This window comes from Tubulanus polymorphus, chromosome 7 (genome assembly GCF_964204645.1).
Source record: "Tubulanus polymorphus chromosome 7, tnTubPoly1.2, whole genome shotgun sequence".
NCBI classification, from domain to species: domain Eukaryota; kingdom Metazoa; phylum Nemertea; class Palaeonemertea; order Tubulaniformes; family Tubulanidae; genus Tubulanus; species Tubulanus polymorphus.
The window spans coordinates 9,091,973-9,111,202 of NC_134031.1; the positions used below are offsets into that span (position 1 = coordinate 9,091,973).

At 38.7% G+C, this 19,230-nt stretch overlaps 1 protein-coding gene and 1 long non-coding RNA gene across 5 annotated transcripts in view; one reads left to right on the plus strand and one right to left on the minus strand.

Annotated features, from left to right (window-relative positions):
* Window positions 1–19,230, plus strand: part of LOC141908785 (uncharacterized) — a 122,111-nt gene that overhangs the window by 72,778 nt on the left and 30,103 nt on the right. For all 4 annotated transcript variants that reach the window (XM_074798989.1, XM_074798987.1, XM_074798990.1 and 1 more), the window contains 3 exons: window positions 352–503; window positions 6,207–6,306; window positions 6,584–6,715. In XM_074798989.1, coding sequence (XP_074655090.1) covers window positions 352–503; window positions 6,207–6,306; window positions 6,584–6,715 — 384 coding nt within the window. The remainder of the gene's footprint in view (window positions 1–351; window positions 504–6,206; window positions 6,307–6,583; window positions 6,716–19,230) is intronic.
* Window positions 1–19,230, minus strand: part of LOC141908786 (uncharacterized) — a 44,024-nt gene that overhangs the window by 4,777 nt on the left and 20,017 nt on the right. The window contains exon 2 of the long non-coding RNA XR_012619635.1: window positions 17,854–18,036. This is a non-coding gene — a long non-coding RNA (uncharacterized LOC141908786). The remainder of the gene's footprint in view (window positions 1–17,853; window positions 18,037–19,230) is intronic.

The window sequence follows — 19,230 nt, forward strand, 5'->3', positions numbered from 1 at the left end:
AAGACCCCTTTTGATTTTACTGAAGATCATCAGACTTTAAAATTCCACGCTTTGCCGTAGTTACGTGGAAAATTAACTAATTCGAATATTTTTACAGCAGTTACTGTCTTGTGCTCATTCTGCAATCCACAATTTTAAATGGATTTGATAACAAATGGATTCCTATGAATGTTACTTATGATCAGATCATTTTGAGCCGTGATGTGGCAACTAACTAAAACTTAACCAAAAATAAACCTTCCAGTCGTTTAGTTTCCATCTGGATTAGTGTTTTGGTTTGCAGTGTTTACAATATTCCAATACCCATTATGGATAATGTTTTCTGTTTAATTATTACTGTATTGTTTGTAGAACCACAGCCGACTCCTGTTCCAACTCCTACATGTGTGGGTACTTCACGATCTGATGACTATGGTTCAACCCTATACGTTACAATACCATCTGTATCAACAGAACGTTTGGATCCTGATGATATATATCAAAAACAAGAAATCGAAAAACAGGTAACCATGCACGCTTTTTTCAATTATACAGGGATCTTCCGCGGATTACTGCGTTTGGAGGTCCATTTTTATCATTCTTGAGATCGATAGATCGTAGCGTACTTAAAGAACAAACTGGAAAAGCGTCTCATAAAACCGGTGCTACGATCTCTGAAATCTTTTTTTACAACATCATTGCAAAACACCGCTGTTGTCTAGAACCACTGCAGATCAAAACATGTTGGGCGCGGCGCACCTGTCTAGACGTGTAGAACAAACAACGGACTGCTAGATTACATCAAAATGCTTGCTGAATGTCATATTTTACTTCGTTTGATTTGTATGAAATAAACCATCATACGTGAGTCGTCACATGGACATATCTAGTTTCTTAAGTGCACGTCTAATAGTCTCGAAAAAGAAAGTTTTTTACGCTCCAAAACTCCAATGTTCGAAAATCCAAGATGGCGCCGCCCAGAAGTGCAATCTCTGGTATGTTGAAGTCGCTAGAACTAGATGAAAAACCTGTTTCAAGTGATCAACTGCGTACACTACATTTATCTGGCTAGGAAATACCACCCGGATAAAAATCCAAATGAGGACTCGACAACAAAGTTCCAACAGGTTAAAAAAAAGCCTATATTGACTAACGAGAAATCCTGAAAAATGAATCGGAAAGCAAATTTCGCAGGTCGTCGTCGTTGTCTTCATCTACCCCAGTAACAATCAATGAGAAAACCATGTCGGTAGTATTTGAGTTAAAAACTGATCATGTCCTGCCACTGTTGCGATTATTCAGAGAAAGTTATGGTGACCCAATCGATCGTGGAAACCATGGATTACACTTCAAAACGACGTATGATGACAGCCTCGGTATCATACACATAACCGTATACAAAGGCTCGAAAAACAAAACTCCTAAAGTGCATGTGCAGGGAAATTGCCGGGTATACTCAATAAACTTGCCCAGAAAATCGACAAACCTTTATCACCAACTGAAGCAAAGAAGAAACCGAAGAGCAGTTGTATAATTTGCACAAAGTCAGATGACGATGACATGCTGCAATGTTTTGTGACTCCTGGACTCATAACTGCTGCTCTGCGCTGAATTGCGATTATGTACAGAAGCTCTCAGCTAACCTAGATGAAATCTACATATGTTATAAGTGTAGCCCTACCTTCTGTGATCCTGAACTACCTTCCTCTCCGGAAGGAAATGATCCTGCGGTGCCTACAGCCACTACCTCTACAGGTACACAATATGATGGCGGTGCCGTTGTTTTGGATGCAAGCCAGCTGTTGGAAATGTTCCAATCGCTACAGTCCTCAGTCGTCAATTTATGCCAACAAGTAGAAAAATGTGCGAAAAAATGTGACCTCAAACTCATTTCGGATAAAGTGAATAACTTGATAGAGCGAATTGACAACTTAGCACAGAATTGTGAACTTATTCTTGAGCTTATAAACTATGAAAAAAGTAATAAGACAAACAGTGACCGCAAGGAATCACACGTTAAAGAAATCCTGAAATGTACCAAAGGGCTCACCAAATCAAGTGACCTTCAATCGGAACTGTGCTCGGTTAACGAAGCCCTGGAAGAGAGAGATGCTACTATTGTGGAACTGATCGAAAATATCGAAATGTATCGCGTAGACAACTCAGAAACAGTTGATAAATCATCATCTCCGCAGCGTATTAATAAGACAAAACAAAAGCGCTGCCCCCGTGTGGCTCGGGACGATAACATGGTTAGGGTCACGGTACCCTATGATACTAACAATAACGAAACACCCGCCAAGTACAATGATGTGCATGAGACTCGCGACGGATCCATTAACTCTGTAGTCAACGATCGGGACCGCGTATTCTGACAACCACAAGCGAGATCGTCAGCGAAACAATAGGCGTAAACATATAGTTATTGTAGGTGATTCAAACCTTAGGTATGTGGATGAAAGTCGTTTCATCAAAGACCAATGTTTCGTAGAAAAGTATGCAGCGAACACCATGGCAGAAGCGCGTGATGTGGTAAGGGAATTGCGTGATGAACCCGATAGTATCATTTTGCATGTCGGTACCAATGATATAAAGAACACCGGTTGCCCTGACAAATGCGTTTTGGAAATGACCGATCTTGCGAATTTTGTAAAAAGCAAATTCCCATGTTCAAAGCTTGTTGTGTCTCTAGTTCCGCCCCGATTCGATCACCACCATCTGGATGTCCAATCCCGACTTTTCAACGCTACAGTTGAATCAATAGCTGCTGATGAAAAATCAACTCTAACATGTCGTCATGATAATCTCAACAACAGAAGACTCTTTGCGGACCGTATCCATCTAAGTCGAAATGATGGTGTAAGACTCTTTGCCAGGAACCTGGTAGTCGTAGCTCGAAAATCGTTGGACCTTTTTACACCGAAACGTGTCGCAAAATAACATGACCGAATCATCAAACATGCTTCAGATATGTACATGGAATGTGCATGGTCTGATTAATCAGCTTGGAAACAAGCTGATGGACTGCTTCTTCCAAAGACAAATAAAACCGTATGATATAATCTGTCTTACAGAAACACACACAGATCATGATGCTGTTCTACAGCACCCTGGTTATTTTATTTATCACTCAGTAAGGGAACGTTCCAAAAACGCCAGACCTAACTCAGGAGGAATTGTTATCTTATGTAAAAACTATCTGAAACATTATGTAAGAGTAGTTGAGCAGTCATCATCTGACATCATTTGGATCAAGTTTGATAAAAACCAAAAAAATCTCATAGCAGCTTGTTACTTAAGCCCCTCAAACTCTACATATGGAACAAAAAATTCAGATGATACCATTCAACTACTTGAATCGAGTTGCCTGAAATACAGCTCTTTGGGCAATGTGTTACTATTAGGCGATTTTAACTGCAGAATAGGTGAATCGAATGAAATTAATAGATTTGATGCTTCAGATAAACTTTATATACCTAACCTAGCCAGCTTAGATATATCTCCCCCCACAGTAGGCCTATCTAACAGGAAAAGTAAAGATAAAGTAATTAATAGAATGGGGAGGAAATTAATTGATTTGTGTAAAACTTTTAACTTCAACTTCCTGAATGGCAGGGCACCGGGTGATTTCCTCGGGGAATTCACTTGCTATCAATGGAATGGGAGTAGTGTTGTTGACTTGGCTATAGTAAATGAGGATATCTTCCCGCTAGTTGAGTATTTTCACGTGCATAGGTGCCTTTCAGAACTCTCTGATCACTGTCCGATCGGTATAGGTATTAGCTATGAAAATCTGTATGATCCTTTTAAACATCTTGACAATAGTGCCACCAATGAATTTGAATATGTAAATTTTCGAAACAACCATCTTAAGAAATATAAAACACCACCCCAGGTGAAAGACTTCATATCTAGTCCTGAGATAGATGCTAAACTATATAACTTTCTAAGTAACTCCATCTGGAACTCAGCCAATCCAACTGCCAGTGATGTATATAAGATCAATGATGAATTTATAAATATTATAAACAACGGCTCTAATATATACGCCCGAGGTAAATGTTTCACCGATAAATGCAACAAGCTGTGGTACGATAGTGAATGTATGAAGTCACGTAGAATTGTTCAAGGCCTTAGCAAACAGCTGCAAAAATCGCCCTCTCAGGCCAATAGACAAAACTACTTTTATGCTAAGAAATACTACAAAAACTTGTTAAAGGCAAACATGCCCAATTTAGACAAATTGATAAACTCCGCGAACTGAAAGCAAGACCAAGAGAATATTGGAAGCTTGTCAATGAATTAACAAATGACGGAAAATATCCGTATCTGATAATGCTCTTCCAAACCCTGATAAATTTGTTAACCATTTCAAAACGATTTTCGAGGCCAAACAAAAGTCAGATGTACAGTCGGAATTATGTGACCCTGTCCTAGATAATTACGCTATTTTTACGAATCAGATTATTTAATCTCAGATTCCGAAGTCAGAAAAGCCGTTTTGGAACTAAAAAACAACAAATCCCCTGGGATAGACTGCATCACTAATGAACTATTGAAATATGGTCTGGAAAATATCGTACAGCCAATAACCAAACTCTTCAATCTAGTATATTCGTCGGGACATTCCAATTAACACCGAATTCTTCATAAATGGGCAAAATCTTGAAATTGTTTGCGAACACAAATAGGGTTTGATTTTTACCGCTAATGGTTCATTTCATAGGGCAAAGGAAGAACTTAGAAAATCCACCAATCGAGCTATGTTGAGTATAATACGCATGATAGAACATCAAAATTGCTCAGTCGATGTTGCCATGAATCTATTTGATAACCCAATTCTCCTATATGGTTGCGAGGTGTGGATGCCCAACAATAACCTGGCCAAAAAATTGCTGAAAAACAAGGCTTTCTCTTTGGAAGAAACTTTTGAAAAGGACATCCACCGCACACAACTTTTAACCAAATTTTGTAAATTCGTGCTGAATGTAAATAGAAGAACCACCAACATAGCTGTGACAGGAGAATTGGGCAAATATCCCTTGTATGTTAACTGTTGTACCAGAATTATTAACTATTGGAAACGTATATGTACAGATAGCGACGGAATTGTAAATAGAACACTGTAAGATATCCGGGATGAGGATAAGTTTTTGAATGCGTTGTTAAAGACTAGCAGAAGCGATGTAGATGTATATAGTAATTACATACTGACTAATCTTCCCAACTGTATTAAACATATCCTACAAGAAAGATCAAAAAATTTAGTAAACTGCAATGCTTGAGTAATATCAAATCCGAATTTTGCATGGAACAGTACCTGCTACTTAATATCCCAAAAACATTTAAATCTGCAATATCCAGACTCAGATTAAGCGCACACTCCCTACTAATTGAAAAAGGGAGACACCTCAATCTAGCAAGAGAGAATAGGTTATGTGACAAATGTAATATTGTTGAGGATGAATTCCACTTTGTTATGCAATGTTCAAAGTGGTCTGACAATAGAAAAACTCTTCTTGAAGAATTATACAGAAATTTTCCGGAATGCAGGGGGTCCTCAAATGAGTGTTCAGAACCATTATGTCAACTGTACAGATGGCTTATAGCCTCGGGAAATATATAAAGGCTTCTTGCTAGATACAGCTATGTGTATGTATATGATATGTTATGATATGACGTTGTCCACTGAATCAGATTTTTTACTTGTACATAGCCTACTCATATAAACCGTCTCGGACTATTGAATCCTAGTCATAGTATAGAGAAACTAGTGTATCTGCCTATCTTATCATGTTTGTATATAGACTGCTATAAATTTTATCTGTTTTTTTTTTCATCTCCTGATATATACTATACATGTACTCCTCTTTGTTTTCCTCTTTATTGTAAAAAGCCAATAATGTCATTTCTATTTTACGGTGCAATAAAGATTAAATTGAATTGAATTGTAATAGCGCTGCGCGGGAAATCTATATTTGAAATCTGCGGTCGCGGGCTTCAATTCTTCCAACAAAGGATAGCCTACGTGAAATTTCAAAATTTTCTAGGGGGAATTCCCCCAAACCCCCCTTTATGGGCTTCGCACCTTCAGGGCTCGTGGCTGCTAGTTAGCCTCTAATACTTTATTTCATATTTTTCAGCGTTTTTCAAACGCCTCTGTTTTCATCCCTGATTATATCAAAGAAAATTCATTCATTCACATGATTGTATACGTATGTTTGTAGTTGGAATATGTACCACTGGTTCCAACTTCAACTCCAGCTCAGAGTCCGACGCCACTTGACAAACAACCTGATTTAACACCATCTACTGAATGTGAAGAAGGTAATAATTTGAAGATTAAACATTTGCTGCTGATAACGAGTTATTTCTAAGTCCAACTTTCACCATCATTGTAAGGAGTTATCTCGCACAGTTTTGGCAATGTGAACAAAACTGCTTCATTCTCAATGCAAATCGGTTAATTTAGAAAAATGACTGTCAAGGTACTAGTTGTATTGTCAACTACAAAATAGATGGTAACTGTGAAGAAACATGCAGACGCGAATTTATAACTATGGAATATATTTCATTTTCAGTTATTTCTGTGAATTATTTTCAGACTTACCTGAGCCCGTGTCTCTCGAAAATGTTAAAAACATGAATGAAAATAAGGGATCTCAACTTACAGAAAAAGGACAGATTACACAAAAATGTGGCCCACTAAGAGCTGCTCATCTAACTGATGAAAAAGGTAGAAAATCAATAAATGATATGAATATGAATTGAATTGAATTTTTGATTACTTGGATTTCAGATCTGGCGCCAAGAATTCCCAAATTTGTTGAATAAAATTTTTTTAAATACATTTTTAGGACAGCCGTAGGCTGAGCCTATTACTATACAAATGGAGCGAATTTGAATGACATGGTTTCCAGAGTAAAGGCTGTTTGACAGTGCAACTGAGCATATATTCATACAAATCATTCATTAGAGCATTATTCATTCTCCAACCCCAATGAAGCTGAATTTTGAAATATAGCCTCGTTAAAATTTATATGAGCTTTTTCACGAAAATCTGATGGCAAAAATATCTGTTTAAAACAGCCAATCAGAGGGCAAAGACTCCTCTAGGATTGGCTTAGCCACACAGATCTGCAGGTGTTCACGTGAACCCGCGGTATCGTCTACCGTTTTACTTGCGGGTTTTATTTTAAGATCTAAAATTGTATTTCAATATCGATTTCTGTGAAATGTATAGTTGATTTGTTTTTTGGGAGGAATATTTCTATTTGCACTACAGAAAATATCATTGACATATGTGCAAAGTCCGGGAAAAATAGTTTTTTCTCAAATCGGATGGTTGACCTTTATATGCTAATTAGCCATCTGCTAAAACTGAAAATTCAATCAAATTTTATTCTGCCAAAAAATATCAAATCCAATTCAATTTTACTGTATTGGACAAGGTGGGAGCTGGGAGTGTATTTGGACAAATTTAACCCATAGAATGCATCATTTGCCATTTTATGAAAAGCTGACAGACTCCTTGGGGCTCTTGTTATGTCTCCTACCCGCCCTCATCTGAGACCACACAGGTATTATAAGGAATTTTCATTCAGATTTTGTTATCTTGCCTGTGAGTATTTTCTACCCCAGGGAGAAGGAAATAAAATTCTACTAAATTGCAAGCAACTTACACATATTGCCAAAATGCATTCCTTTGGTTGAGATAAGTGCTTGGACTCGTAACCACTAAATGTATAGCCCGCAACAATTAAATCACGCTGTCATGTGCTGCCACCCGACATTGAAACATGGCTGCTAGCAGTGATGCGCCGTCAAAGGCAACTAGTCTTGTCATTTAGGGGCAGATCCAAGGGGGGCCTATTTTCATGGGCTTGTATGCTTGCAAGCCCATATTGCTATCACACGGATTGATAACTTGCTTGGTGAGTCGATAACTTTCGTTAGAAACTTTCTTGGGCTCTGATATTTACACACATCTAATGCAGTAATAAAATCTAGGTTCCTTTCGTAAATTGGCTATATCGGTTGTCGTTTTCATTGTTTTATGATTTTGTTTAATCGTTTTTGTTATTTCAGCAGCGCATACCAACCTTGGTTGAGCGTGCGTGATCAGTCTTGAAATTGGTATTCATGCGCGGCATAGTGCTGCCGACAATTCAATTCATTCTTTATTGACACAATTAAAATTTCACAATAAAACATTTACTTTCACGTTTTTTGAAAAATTCTTTTGATTTTCTTTTACTTTCATTGGGTGCTTGCGTTAGCGGCCATTTGAAAAATCTCTATATGAACATTTATATTTTTCAGTTTCAATATCTAAAACTTAAAAACCGCTTTTCTGTTAAATAAATACTAATTGTATTGAAGACTGGTTCCCTGTCTCCAAAGAGCCAGGGGGCAGTAGTCTATGGTGGCAATAAACTTTATCGGATGATCGTAGTGGATTGTCATTTGAAGGAAATGCAACTTATTCTTCTTAATGTCTTTATTATTTTAAAAAGAAAAATTGTGGCTCCTATCTATTTTCGTGTTCACTTCTCTTCACCTGAAGTCACTCGAGTTAGTCACGTATTTTCTTTCAGTTGTAAATGTTTCCATGCAAAATCATTTCAACACAATCCGATAAGTAATCTAGCAATTATCAACATGATGATGAATTCCGTTAAGACACAACAATATTCAAATAACAACTATCCAAAAGCTGGGTCCACGTCTACAATAAAACCACTCCGATCCCCAGTCCCCGTGTGTAACATTTCATGTATGATGTACGACAACACCGATCTCTTAGCTCTTTAAAAAGTGATCAGTTCAAAGTTCGATTAATTCTACTACAGAAATACAAAACCCCCAAGCAAGCTTTCAGCACAACCATGTCAGCAAGCCCATTTTTGGAATTTCTTTCTTGTTTGTCAAGATAACATTCAGAAAACCTGGCTTAAAGGTCAAGTGCCCTCTAAATAGAATATTGTGTAAAACTTATTTTCTATATGTGATATGTGTGTAAATGATAAGTGTGTTACTAATTTTGATTTTAGTAAAGCCATTACTGAGAAATAAAACTTTTAAGTCGGCTATTTTCAACAGCTTGCCGTACACAGCAGGTGCGCTTTTACTGTGAAAAACCCACGATCGCTGACGTCATTGTAGTCAAACACACATTTCCACGCACGTTGTACCACTGAAGAATAACAAACTTTTGGTGCGCTTTATGAATAGCAAAGCTATGGCAAACTAATGGATTTGATTTAAAACAATGAACTTAGCTTTATAAGATAGATTTTAAAACCGTGGTGAAATAAGCAGTGTACGTCTGAAATAATCCACTAGTTTCCGGTCCCTAATCCCGAACCGCATGATCACCGTTCGTAGCGTATTTAATCCTTTTAGAATTGTTTAAGATTCCTGAATTCTTTCTGATGTATAGCATGGATACGGTTATACATAACACAACAAACATTTGATGGTAGCCAACAGTAGAGATGTGAATATAGCGAAGGAATGATGTTGTTTTATAGATTTTATATATAGGCTATTAATACTGAGTTCACACACGTGTATGTTTGTTTGGCAAAAATGACACATGAATGTGGCGCTGACACGCGGCTGCGGCCGAGGTGCATACGCTATATAGGTCAATGATCCAGTTATTTAATTTTACTGATTTAAGAAAAATGAGTGATTTTTTTTCTATAAGGCTGATCCCAGGTCGTCATTTATAAATTTAAGTATCATTTGGAAAGTAAATCTCTTAAAGTAGGAATTGGAGGCACTTGACCTTGATGAAAATTGCAATTACAATGGCAAATTATTTCCGATCATTTTGTTCTAGAGTCACTAGATGCTCAGAAAATGATTGGCCTATATTTCTTCAAAATTTTCTTGGGGGGCAAACCCATTTAGGACATTGTATATATGGCTCTTGCGTTGATGTACCAAGTACACGTATACGACTAGAGATCTTTTGGACCCCCTCCCGGATCTGCCCCAGGGTTGCCAAGCTAGGCTAAGTACAGACAAAACTGTGAGGCTCAGTTATGATAAGATACATCTCCATTTTAATTGCGGTATCCCAGCGATTAACTGGACTTTGTAGATCATAGAGCTGTTATCTATCCTACAAGCTACTTCAGATGAATCTGGAATTCTTAAATGTCTTGGATTCTCAGCGTCTGATCTGAAATCCCCAAGTAATTAAAAAAGCAGCTCAACTTCTTTGGGATTTTGAACTGAAGAATGTCATTATCTTGTGGGTTCTATCGAATTCTGCCAAGCGAAGTAGGTATTACAGAGATGAGAATTCCCCGCGGATCCGCGGTTTCCCGCAGATTTCAGTATTGAAAAATATCAATTTTCCAAATAGTCCAAAAATGAAAAGAAAAACCCGGATTTTATAGGTCGGCATTCTCATCTCTGGTATTAGGAAATGTTTTTCTCCACGCAAAATTTCTGTGTGTGTGTCAGCGGATTAATTGAATGTTTACACGGTGACGTGTACTCGGCGAGTACACCTGCTAAATCGATTCGACATTAGCTGCTGTGTTGCATCGATACTCAGTGTTCACGTACGCTCTAAAAACTCTAGTACATGCACAGTATAGTTTTTACAGATTGCAGTATGTTGAGCAATGGTGAAAACTTTCTTACTATTACTAAGTAAAATGATTAATCATCATTTATTCTTTTGCACTTTCGCGTCAGAGATCCGTTTTTAGAGCCCGATTATTTAGTTTGCGGCACAGTGATGAGAGCGCGCGTCGATTACATTAGTTACAGTCCCGTCGGCAATATCGCCTTATACACGCGGCGTTCACCGTGAATGTATCAGTAATAGATATTGTGCATTATGGAGCGGGTTGCGCGTAGGCTACAATCACACGCTCATTTTGTCAAAAAGGTCTTGAATTAGCAGAAGAAATATCATTCACGACTTCTACTATAAAAAATTATCCTAATGTGAAACCTTTAAAAACCTTGAAGTCGGTAAACTTAATTTCGTCAGTAACTAGTTTTAACTTCGACTGTAGCCAGTTTAGTTCCACGTTCAGATATTTTCACAAATACGCCCTCATCGTAGTTGTCTTGTATCATTCTCAAGGATCTATCAAACATTTGTCAAGTCAAAGATTCCCACAATCAATCTTTCTAAGGTATCATTCAAGAATTCTAATGAGACTGCTAGAAAATATTCATTCTGTTCCACTTGGTCGATCGTTAGACTAGCTCCAGGCCCTAAGGGTACAGCTTGCAGTTGGCCTTTGGTTCAGTCTGTGAACAGTTTCGAAACAACCATCTCAACACATGGATGTGAAGCTTGTACCCCATGGACTGCATGGTTATTGGCCTATGTCATGGGTTAATTAGCTGCCCAAACTTGCTGGCAGCGACAGAGTGAGAAAAACAATTGCCATCTTCTCAGTGACAGACAAACGAGTTTTGACACAATGAGAGATGCTCTATTAACAACTAATTATTAGATTCACAGTGTCTGGCAAATTTATGCTCAGCAAGTTTGGACAAACAAAGCCAGCTATCATACTTGTGGTTATACAAATAATCCATTAATTACAAAATTGTTCCTTTGAATATTATGAGAATTATACATCGATATCATACTCGTACTATCATACTACTAAAATAACCTACTAAATACAGATTTATTTCATGAACATTATGAAAATAATAAATTAAGAAACCCATATTATAAGTATTTATTTGCTCTCGGAAATATTCAATATGACTGATAATATTCCCCCCTGTCGTGGGTTGGAATTTGCTCCGGAAATTCAAACTCATACTGCAACGAGGGCATGCTTAAAGAATTAGCCATGGTTATAAGAATATTGTGGCGGAAATACAAACAAATAATTGATAGAATATGTACAAATATTGAACTATGAAGTGTCGTAGCATAAATGCAATGTATATACAATATTTCATAATGAAAAAATAGAAAAATAATTGATAAGCAATTAATCAACCATGGTGAATGTGGGGGCTGAGGCTCAGACCGTGCGTTGTGGTTGTAGAACAGTGTAGCTGTCGTGATGTAGAATAATTATATAGGCACTGTAGGGAGTGCTAAGAATCGGTCGAAGATGACGTGCTTGAATGGGGGAAATATATACGGAAGACGGTAATGGTACAGGTTGTCCTGACATAGTATTGATAATGCTACAGTCAGTGATCTGAAAACGGAGCAGAGGACGGAATATACCGGTGATAGAGATGTCATACATATTAGACGGATATGTGATTTCCCAGTGAACTGGACGTAAGGATAGACGTAAAATAGGGATGCGTTCGCAGTGTGGACCATTCGTAATTTCAAGAGCTAGAGTAGTGCACTCAGAACACGATTTTGCACGTAGATGCCGAATGATGTAAACAAGAAAAAGTAATGTATTCACCAATGTAACTACCATCAAGGCTGACAGAAGTTGGAGCTGTAAGTCATCTGAGGGGTTGGTAGTTGATTGAGGAACCTGATATTCCCAGATTGTTGGCGGGGCTAAGGCTTGAGTAACCGGGGCATGAATTAAAAGAAGAGCCGCAGAAAGATGGCGTACCCTGAGGAATAACCATGGCGACAGACAGCCAAAGATTAGTGAAACTCCTAGACTGCAATATACTAAAATGGAAGGTGGGCTCGCCCAATTTGTAGGCAAAGATATAACACCATCCAAAAGAGGTTCAGTGAGATCTTTATAGACCTTTTCATTGCGCTTCACTGCAGTCGCCACTGGCTTTAAACTGAGGTGATCACGCCTGTCATTGGCCAAAAATTCAGCAAATGAATGATTATACATTTCAAATGAGGGGATGTTGACTTGAAACGTTTGTGAGAGACATAATGGCCCAATAAGTGCCTAGTACGATCCTCAGAGAAGAATGCCTGCAGTACCGCAAGATTCACTGGATGAATCATTTCAAATGGTCTGTCTACCCGATCATAATGACAAACAGAGGCACGAGGGGCCATGGAATAGAAACTGAATGTCACTGTACAATGACATGGAACTTTGATGATACATGAAGCGCAGCCAACCTGAACTGAGGGTTCTCGAGTGTGTTTGCATGTTAACAAGAGATGAGGCGTATTATAAATGACCAGTGATGATGGAGAAACTTCGATGGCCTTCGGAGGTAATATAGTTTGAAAAACTCTGAGGTCACAGTGCTTAGTTATGTATTCAGACATATCTTGAAATAGGGCTAACTCACAAGACCAATATGACGATTTGTATATCAGTACATTGGAATGACAGAATCTATCATGAGCCCTGTTACATAGAAGAACATCGTCGTGTGATAGTAATGAATATGACATGTGTGAATCGTCGATAGCAAAATATGGTGCAAGGTGTGGTAAGTGGGTGAAATGCTGTGCAGAAGTGTTGATGGGTACTGGTAGTGCAATAACTTTGTACAAATTCAGAGAAGCCTTTGTCGGAGCGATAGGCAGTTTGAGAGATGTAAACAACATCGATTTATTGCGAGAAACCAGGAATTTTGCCTTCTTGTATAACGCTAAAGGGTTTTTAACAATGAGGGCATAGTCTGGAAATTTGTCGGCCAATACTACTCTAACCTGTCTCATTGTTGTACGTAACAAATCTGGTGATAGAATAGTAGGAGATAAAACATCATTTGTTAAGTCCTTAATGCCAGAACATAGAGCAGTAAGATGCTGCTTGACGACCGAGGAGCGTCGAACAGAATTCATTAGAATAGTGGTTGTAGTCGAGATCGTATCTTGAACATCTGTATATAGAACGCGTAAACGAGTGTACAAAGATGCAATGGCTTTATGGTCTGAAGCGAGTTCTTGTACCACATGCCCAAAACGATTATCAACTTTAGACATAAACGAAGCCATTGCACCAGCGTCGTGAGTCAGTTTGTTGTTGATAACATTGCGGTATTGTTCGAGTGATTTGATGTCTAGCGAGCATATTTACATCATCCATAGTAGCCGTACCAAACAATGATTTTGACAGAGACCCGATAAAAGGTAAAAACCCAGCTCTGCGTAATCGTGAGCTTTAGCGGTCTACTGTTATAGGAATAATCGTTCGAATAAAGTTAGCAGTAGCATTAACAGCTGCTGCCGAGTCCATGCGTAGGCTATTTACCTGACGTACGAGTGAGGCCATTTGGTAACAGTGCGACACATTGGAAGTACATTGTGGGAGGAGGATAGGGTCGTGGAACTGAGGAATAGGAATGGCGTATGTATGCATCCAAGATTCCGTCGCGAAATGTAATCGAGATTGATGTTGAAAGATGAGGCCGTAGTTGATTCGTTGAATGTAGATCGAAGCTGAAGCTGGAGACACCAAAGACATGACTGTAACGGTCAACGTGAACAAGTAGCTTCCCCAAGAAACCCCAAAATCAAAAGATAGAGAAAAAAATATGAATTACTACTCAATAGCACATTTTCGACAGTCCGACTGTTTACTTAGAAGGAGAGCGAGTAAGACATGATAATAGAAATTGGTAACTATGGAAAGATGCGCAAGAAGATGGGGAAGTACTAGTCCATCAGTTGATAATTAACGGGAATGTTTGTTTCGTTTACGTTTGACTTGTTTCCATTTTTTGCCCTGGAGAGTGTATTGTGCATGGAACTCACGGCGGGGTGTCTCGGGTACGTCGTCAGCCCACAACCAAATCTTTTTTGGTAAACCCTCAAATTTGACAAGATATGTTTTCTTGCCCTTGTGATATGAACACTTGACAACCTTCTCAATTTGAAGATCATCCCATTCACTGCCTGCGTCAGGGGCAGTATCTGAACCGTCTGGAAGTGTGTCATTCTCCCCATTACCATTTGTGTGAGGTGGTGTGTCAGCTCCCTCAATATCCTTAGCTTCCAATGGTGGAGTCTTAGGTTTCCCCGTGTCGGGTGAGACTTTCAGATAACTCCTGTCTCGGGGATCGTGATAATGCCTCATTCGATTAGCGTGTTGTCGTGACTTGAGCAATTTATCATCCGAACACCGGCGTAATTTATAATGATGATATTTGCTACAATCCACAATGTAGTAAGGGCCCTCAAACTTGTGATGTAACTTCCTGGAAAGCCCTTTTGGTGTCTTTTTTGTTCGTAACAGAATTTGGTCCAGTGGTTTGAAATACGGGTCTTTGGCATTTTTATCAAAATTCTCCTTCATCTTTTCTATACATCTTACTATGTTGTCACTTGCAATCTCATTGGTCATTTTGAGGGTATCCAATAAATTTTCCATATAGTAGTTAGCTCCTTTGCCCAAATGAGATTGCAACTATAATGAAGTATCGAATGGTAAGTTCATCTCTCTTCCAAATAATAGATGAGGTGAGTATCCTGTTGAACCAGTGGATGGAGACATTCTGAAGGCCATCATGATGCCAGGTAAGAGGTCCGGCCAATCTTGTTGATGTCGTTCGATGCAGTAGACACGTAGACTTTGAGCAATTAGGGAGTTACAGCGCTCACAAGTTGAGTTAGTTTCAGGGTGATAGGATTTCGTATTCAATTTATCAATCCTAAAAAGTTCACAGAGTGCTGCAACTAACTTGGATAAGAAGTTTTTACCCCGGTCTGATACCAGTTGTTGCGGCGCGCCATATCTCGAAATCACTTCAGAGAAGAAGACTTTAGCAATGGTAGTAGCAGTTTGGTCTTTGAGAGGAAAAGCTTCACACCACCCAGTGAAGCTGTCTACAGTAATTAATATAAATTGAAATCCTTCATTGCTCGTGACCAGAGGGCCTAAGATGTTGATGTGAAGATGTTGGAAAACTTCAGCCACCGGAAGTTGGTGTAATGGGGCAGGCAAGTCATGGCGTGACGTTTTAGCTCGTTGACATTGGTCACAATTTCAATGTACCTGGTGACGTCGGAAAACATTTTGGGCCAATAGTACTTTTGCCGTAGAGCAGCATAGGTTCGTTCGGCACCGAAATGTCCGCCCCCTGCAATGCAATCATGATAAGCTTTTAGAGCTTCTTCCCGCTTATTAGGGGGTAATGCCAAGGTTTGAATTAAGCGTTTGTCGTGCGGGCGAGGTTGTCAGAAGAAATACAGGATACCGTCGCAGAGAGAGTAACAGTCGGCAACCCGAATGATTCGTTTTGCCCGTTCTTTATTATCAGGTAATGTATTGTCAGAGAGATAGGCATAGATTTCCTTGAAATCTGCTGCTTCTTTTTGTAATTGGCCTATGTTCGAGGGTTCTGAAGTCCGGTCATGTAGCTTGTCTACTGAGATCGAAGCTATGTGTGCCATGTAGTCATTACTGATTGTTTCTTTGATTTTCTGTCGCCATTGCGCCCTACGTGACTCGTGTGTAAGAGGAGGATCTATGAAACACGAGGGATATACGAGTCCTCATACATAGATCAGCACAAATTTCCAATTAATTCTTTGGAGTGCTCGAGCCATTACCGAGGCAAAGGTAGCTGGGCTATTTTTTAAACCAAATGGTAGCCTTTCCCACTCAGAAATTCCGTGATGGGTTATGAAAGCGGATTTGTGCTTTGTGGCAGGATCCAGCGGGACTTGCCAAAATCCACTAGCGAGATCAAGACTACTGAACACTTGGGCCTTCGAGTCACCTATCAAATCTACTGCATCTTCAAACCTTGAAAAGTCAAGTTGGGTTGTGATCTGATTCAATTTGCGATAATCCACCGCAAAGCGAAATTAACCCGATTTCTTTTTAACCAATACTACGGGGCTATGCCATTCAGAATTGGACTTTGTTACGAACTTGTTTCTGAGTAATTCATCAACCTGTCGTTCTATTTCCTTTTTGTTTTCAGCATGAGTGCGGTAAAAAGGGAGACTAACCTTTTTCGCCCCAGGATTAGTTTCAATGGTGTGATGATACATATTAGTGTGACCGACCTCTGAAAGGTCTGCTGCAAACACATCACGATTAGCTTTTAAAAGTTTGAAAGACATTCTTTCTGATTGTCGTCAAGGTCCGAATCCGATAAATCAAAGTGAATTGGTTCTGAAGAGTTTGATTTGATGGGATTTTGTTCATAACTTTTCTAATTGAGAGAATCGTCAATTGGCACAATAGACTCTTGATCGACGTCAAAATATGTAGCGACAACCTTTTTACGTGGTAGCACTATTTCTTGATCCGTGGGGTTTAAGATAGCCATAACTGAGCGATTTTTGTCAATATTGACAAGACATTTAGCACCTAAGATTTGCATCTTGTGTAGAGAGGGAACAGGTTCCAGAAAGCAGATTTTTGGAGTTTCAATTTTAGACATACACCTGATGTATTAAGAACGGTATAAACCTCATTGTCTCGGAGAGTGAGTGTACGGATCTTAAAACAGATTTTAGCATCATTTGCTTCGAGAAAGTCTTAACCTAAGATGATTGGGTGCTGCATATGGTCAATTACGTAAAACAAGTGTGAAATTGCTAGTCCGCCAATATTTTTATCTAAAGGGACTCGACCTTGAACTACATGTTTTTCCCCACCTACACCGGCAATATGGGAAATGTCAGATGGACCTAAAGCTACAGTTGTTGGGAGACGTTTGAGTGTCTTGCAGGACACACATGAGATAGAGGCTCCAGTGACTACTAATGACGAAAATTGGTGACCAAAAATTTTTGTAAGAATTGATTTTTGGTTTAGAACCTCCGTGACATTGACAGTAGGTGGGGACTTGGGCCACCAGAGACAGGCGCGTGCCTTCAGCCGTGAAATGGGTGAGGTGCAGTTCTGGGAATTTGGCTAAATTTCTTTTTACGGCACTTTCTCTCGATATGGCCGGGAATCCTACAGAAGTTACATATTGTGTCGAATGCCCTACAAAACCTATTTCCGCCACAATACTCACCACAATTGTAACATTCTCGATGGCCTTGTTGAGTCCTTGGGAGCTTGCTGATCATAATTTTGTGGTTGCTGTTGTGATGATTGGTATCTCTTTGGCTGCCCGGGTTCTCCACCAATTTATTAACGTAGCTTTCGTTGTTACGTCAATGTTGTAAGGATTGATGTGGCTATGAGAGCACGTCGCCTTAAAAGTAAATGAATAAAAATCCAATATAGTATTCCTGACAGCAATCGTGTGTTTTATTACGAGTGAGAGATGCAAACTGAGTTTGTTACAAATAACTGATATGAAAATCATTGATTGAAATACATTGTTATAGCGAACTTCTTAAAATCTAATATATACATGATTATTTAGCCTATTTCTGACATAACAATTAGACTAGTATTAAAAGGCCTATAATATAATAAAGTCGGATCTAAAAACTACATAACTATAAACTCAGGCTTACCTTAAAAGTAAATGAATAAAAATCCAATATAGTATTCCTGACAGCAATCGTGTGTTTTATTACGAGTGAGAGATGCAAACTGAGTAAAGATCTAACTCAGCCAAGGTTAAAATACTCTAAATTTTGGAAGCATCTCTCACCTGTAACAAGCCACACGATTGGTCAAAATACTTTTGGAGATCGGTAACCTGGTTGAATAGATAATTAATAGCTGCCCAAACTTGCTGGCAGCGACAGAGTGAGAAAAACAATTGCTATCTTCTCAGTGACAGACAAACGAGTTTTGACACAATGAGAGATGCTCTATTAACAAATAATTATTAGATACACAGTGTCTGGCAAATTTATGCTCAGCAAGTGTGGACAAACAAAGCCAGCTATCATCAAACTCCAAATTCTAGAAGGTTCCAAGTGTTTTATTTTTTTTGAGATGATCAAAACTATATTTTGAATTGGTTTCGTAGCTCTTTTTGACGATTTTATCGGAGACGTCTAATCCATCACATGAGAATCTACGCACACGTATAATCGCTTGCCAAAGCTTCCTCATAGAATCTCAACATCTACAGTTTTACAGTCATAATTCTGTTATTTTCTCGTTTTATTGGTATCATTTATTGTTCTAACTTACATGGTTAACTCCTTTATATCTTCAAGATTATAATGGTAGGTATTTTCCAAAAATATCTGATAATAATGACCATAGTACTGCCATCTATTGCCTGTAACAGCGATTTATTGTCTTGTTATAACATTGCTGATTTATCTTATTTAAGATAATTTTTTGAGGAATCAAAGGCATATAACAGTACATTCATGCACTGAAAAATTATAAAATACTTTAATCTTCAGTGCCCGGTGGCTCTTTATCGTTTTTTAATGTATGCGGGTAAATCTCGACATGGTAGATATCGTCACAACGTTCT